A 4,508-nucleotide genomic window follows, 5' to 3' on the forward strand; every position below is an offset into this window, starting at 1 on the left:
CATATCCATTGTAAAAAAAAAAAAAAATAATAATAATAATAATAATAATAATAAAAAAGGCTTGAAATCACTATGGAACCTCCCGATTAAATAAACTAAATAAATAAATTGCGTTCTGCCGTTGCAGTGGCCATGACCAAATAACATGCTGTACTTTAAATTAGGTGCAAACATTCAATTTACAGACTAAATGCAACTTTTTCTGCTTGGGTTTTGTTTGTTTGTTTCCAGTGAAGACAGAGCCCTCAGCGATGGAGAGAGGTAGCCCAGCAAATACAAAAGGTATAAATACCACTGGCATTCATCACAGATTTAACACTATTAGAACTCATTCCATCCAAAAACAAACTGTGCATAGCAAAGTGATGACTTGACTTTACAGATGATAAACCAGAGACTAAGGACATAAGAAGCAATCCTCCAACTAGAGTGAAGCTGCCATCCATCAACAAGCCCAGCCCACCTCCAGTCAAAGACAAACCTAACAAGGTTTTACCCAAGTGAGTGCTGCCAAAGCAGGTCTGATGTTCTCTGTTGCTATTAATCTTCATGTGCAACATTTAAGATTTACTGGCGACTACATCCCACAACTCAAGACACATAAACAGTAATTCATTTGCAAGCTTTCTAAAGCAACAGACCCTTAAGAAATGTCAGAATACTTTTGCCTCTTTGGTCTGGCACCAGGAGTGGAGCCTTTAGATGTTAAAGATTTTGGTTGCCACCACCAGTTGCTATGGTGTCCTTAAAGAAGAATGCCAGGATGCCCAGCCTTCAGCAACTTAGTGGAAACTTTGGGATGAGTCAGATCAGGACTAAACAGACGAGAGCGGCCTATTTCCTGTTTCCTGAGCAAAACATGAACACACAAAACTGAGAAAACAAAAAAGGCACCGTCTTAAAGGCTGCAAATGGACAAAAAGCTTTTTCCGAGAAGTGTTTACAAGGGAGTATGTTTAAATGGGGATTCATTTTCAGCTCTCTTGAGAACTCTTCTTAATTGTTGTATAAAATCACTCTTTTAGGCCTTTACACTTAAGATGTTTTCTAAAAACCTCATGTCAGATAACATCAGTGTGTGTAGGTTATGCAAGCCGAGCTGTGACTTTGGAGACCTGCAATGATCTCATGTGTGTTGCGAAAGCCAAACATACAGTATGTCAGGACAAAATATGACATAGCTGCCACACTCTGCACCTGCACCCATCAGAGTTTAGGTTTTTTTTTTTGTTTTTTTTTAACTGAACTGCATCCTGTGCACCACAACAATTACTTTCAATAGATCAGGAGAAATTCAGGTTCTTTTCGCCCTCGTGTTTCCCACTTTTCATTCACTCTCATAATGTAACATTTTACTCTTATGTTCAGTAGAACCAATGATGACGTGCCTCCTCCTCCTCCACCAAAACAACCAGAGGGGAAACAGGCTGACCAGTTTGATGGACTGGATGTACAGACTGAAAAGCTGAGTCATCCTACAGCAAACAGAGCCAAACCCCCTCAGAGGAGACCACCTTCAGGCCTGGTCACAGCAGCCTCAGTAAGTCCAGTCCAGCAACAGATTAATACTGATGAATCACCTCCTTATGACAACCTTTGCTTGTATGAACGGTATGTAGGTATGAACAACAAGGAAGTAACAATTATACACTAAACACTTGTGCTAGGAAATGCAACCTGCTAAACCACAAGGGTAGTGCTAAGCACTATTCTGTAGGTGAACTTTGCTACTTGAGTTTATCACGGCAACAGTGAGGCAGATCCCTTCTTTATCAGGTAAAAGCACTTGACCTACATTTTTGGTATACAGTGGGGCATTACTGGCTTCTGTGAATTGTTTTTCACACATTTCATGCCCACTTTCTTGTTTGATGGTATATATTTTTATTACCATTTCTAGTACAACTTGCAATTTTACAACAAAAAATGTTTTTCAAACTATGCCATGGGCTGTAATTGATTTTTGATTTCTTAGACTCACCCACTTTGCTCTAAGCTTCAGCAGTTACACAAGAAAAACTATTTTAAGAGAGGAAGAGACAAGAATTTCTGGACTTGCGCCCTCAGTGGATTAGAATGCAGTACAGCAATGAGATGCATTTCAACAAGAGAAAAGGCACTAGTTATAAACCCCAAGTTTTTCATGACCTGCCAGCATTCCCACTTTACACTGACGGCAACAAGTCTGTGCCTGATACCTGAGTTACAAAGTCATTCTGGGAAATGAAGGCATTCCTTCCCTAAAGTATCCCTTTATGGTTTGTAGTGGGCTGACAAAAAGACAGTTCTTAAAGCAGGTTATGAGGACTGATTGTTAGCTGAGATTGTCTTTAAGGCTGTGGCTGATTCTCTTCCACAGGCTCAGGGTGTCACTGACCAGACAGAACCAGAATCACAGCCAAAAAAGCTCCAAACAACAAAATTACCTGGCTTGCAAGAGGTTTGTAACTTTGATTTCCAGATTAAATAAAGCTGATGACTTTTTTTTTTTTTTTTTTTTTTTTTTTAAATGTCAGGATGAGTTTTTAAGTCCAATTTCAGCACTGATTCAGAAATTACAAAATGTCCATTGTGTAGTTTGCATTCACTTGAATAAGTAAATATTTTAGCATGAAGCCAGTGAAGTTGATTTGTCTGTACAATGTCATGCCAATCCACCAAAATCATTGCAGGGTACAGAAAACCTCATGACACCACCTGCAAAGCCTGAGCCTCAATCCAAAACACCACCTCCTGTTCGACCAGCGCCTCCCAAACTACTAGTGGATGGCAGAACTGTGACACATAAAGAAGAGCCAAGTGTGGAAAGCCTGCAGGCTGAGATCAAGGAGCTGAAGATGGCTCTGGAGCTGCTACAGGCACAACAGGAGTGAGTAGTACTCTGTAATGTTTAAATCTTAAAGCTGTTTCAGCTTACAAGAAAATCTTAGATAGTGATTTTTTAAAAATAAAACTGCATTGTCATCATGAGTCACATAGGGGCCTTCATAATATTCATGTTTCCAGTCTTTCCTAATTGAGATGACACAGACTGATCCTCTTTTACCAAATGTTTGTGGACACTAGCACAAACAGGAAGCGACTAATCAAATCTTAAGGGAGGAACACAAACTGTACTTCACATGCTCCATCCAGAAAAAAACTGGATCTTTTGCATCTCTTATCTCTTTGACTGAAACATCACCAAAGCCTGGATGGTAAACATGAGGCAAGCTGTGAGAAGTTGTGGGCACTTGATTTCCTGGCCACTGAACTTACAGTATTTTTTTGTTTAGGAGTCCAATTTTCTGCAATAGGGATTCAATCCAGAAAACAATTAACTACTTTAATCATAAACTTTACTGCCAAGTATTATCAAAAATACAAGGAATTTGACTCCAGCCCAGCAGCCCCCGATGTGCACAGCAATAAAAACAAAATATATGCAAGTTAAAAGAGCAAACACAGACTAGCTGTTCAAGAGTGTAATAGCCCGGGGGAAGAAACTGTCTCTGTGTCTGGTTGTCTTGGCGCAGTGCAGTGACCTGCAACGCGGTCCAGAGGGGAGGAGTTCAAAGAGTTCGTGTCCAGGATGTGAGTGGTCCAAATCAAACAAACAGACTAATCATTTAACAAGCAAAAATGGCAAAGTTTTGGTGGCTCCAAATTAAATGCCAGGACCTGAAGCTTTTGTTTGTTATATGATCATAAAAATTGGGGGATTTTGAATTGTTGTTCGAATAAAACAAACAAACTACATAAGCTTGGGCTGTGGGTAACTTTAGGCATTTCCCACCTTTTTTTTTTGACCACTCGCCACCACCCTGTGCTCCCTCTCCCTGCTCCACTTTGCTCTTCTACAATCTGCTACGCTCCACCACGCTCTGCCCAGCTCTTCAGATATTTGTAGTTATGAAATTACAAGAAACAAGAATGCAAAATGACTGGTTAGTGAGGTCAGTCTCACTCAAAACCTTTTAGAAGCCAGTACTGCTGTTCGATGAGTCTGGGTCACAGGAGGCTTTGGCAGAACGTTTCCATATTAAGACAAGTGAAGTGCACTATGTTGACTCTTAAACTGACTTTTATAATGGTGATATCTGGAAAAGTCTATTGCTGTTAAGCAAGCAAAAGACACTTATTAAGTTATCACTTATTAAATTGTCACTAATTCACTTTAATAGCAGAAGTTTATACGCAAACTTTCAGAGTATAAAACATTATCTTAGTAGTCTAAAACATTCTTTTAATATAATTGCTATTTCTGAAACTTGGATGAATAATGTAAGGGGAGTGGATTTTGACCTTGATGGGTACGACTTGGTATGCACAAACAGAGAGAATAAGATGGGAGGTGGTGTGGCCTTGTACATAGATAAAAACTTTTGTTATAAGAAAGTGGAGAAAATGTCAAGGGTGGTTGATAATTTGCTGGAGTCTGTGACTGTAGAAATACTCGTGGAAAAAAAGAAAAATGTTGTAATAAGCTGTATTTATAGAGCACCTGGAGCCAGCATAGAAAAATTTAA

General features: G+C 39.4%; 2 protein-coding genes across 6 annotated transcripts in view; one reads left to right on the forward strand and one right to left on the reverse strand.

Moving 5' to 3' along the window:
* Positions 1-4,508, reverse strand: part of eva1ba (eva-1 homolog Ba (C. elegans)) — a 95,691-nt gene that overhangs the window by 70,720 nt on the left and 20,463 nt on the right. The gene's annotated exons all lie outside the window — the stretch shown is intronic.
* The window catches only part of sh3d21 (SH3 domain containing 21), a 16,475-nt gene that overhangs the window by 6,934 nt on the left and 5,033 nt on the right, over positions 1-4,508 (forward strand). The window contains 5 exon segments of the mRNA XM_020590076.1: positions 232-282; positions 383-500; positions 1,372-1,540; positions 2,360-2,440; positions 2,673-2,869. Coding sequence (XP_020445732.1) covers positions 232-282; positions 383-500; positions 1,372-1,540; positions 2,360-2,440; positions 2,673-2,869 — 616 coding nt within the window.

Source organism: Monopterus albus, unplaced genomic scaffold (assembly GCF_001952655.1).
Source record: "Monopterus albus unplaced genomic scaffold, M_albus_1.0 scaffold11.1, whole genome shotgun sequence".
NCBI classification, from domain to species: Eukaryota; Metazoa; Chordata; class Actinopteri; order Synbranchiformes; family Synbranchidae; genus Monopterus; species Monopterus albus.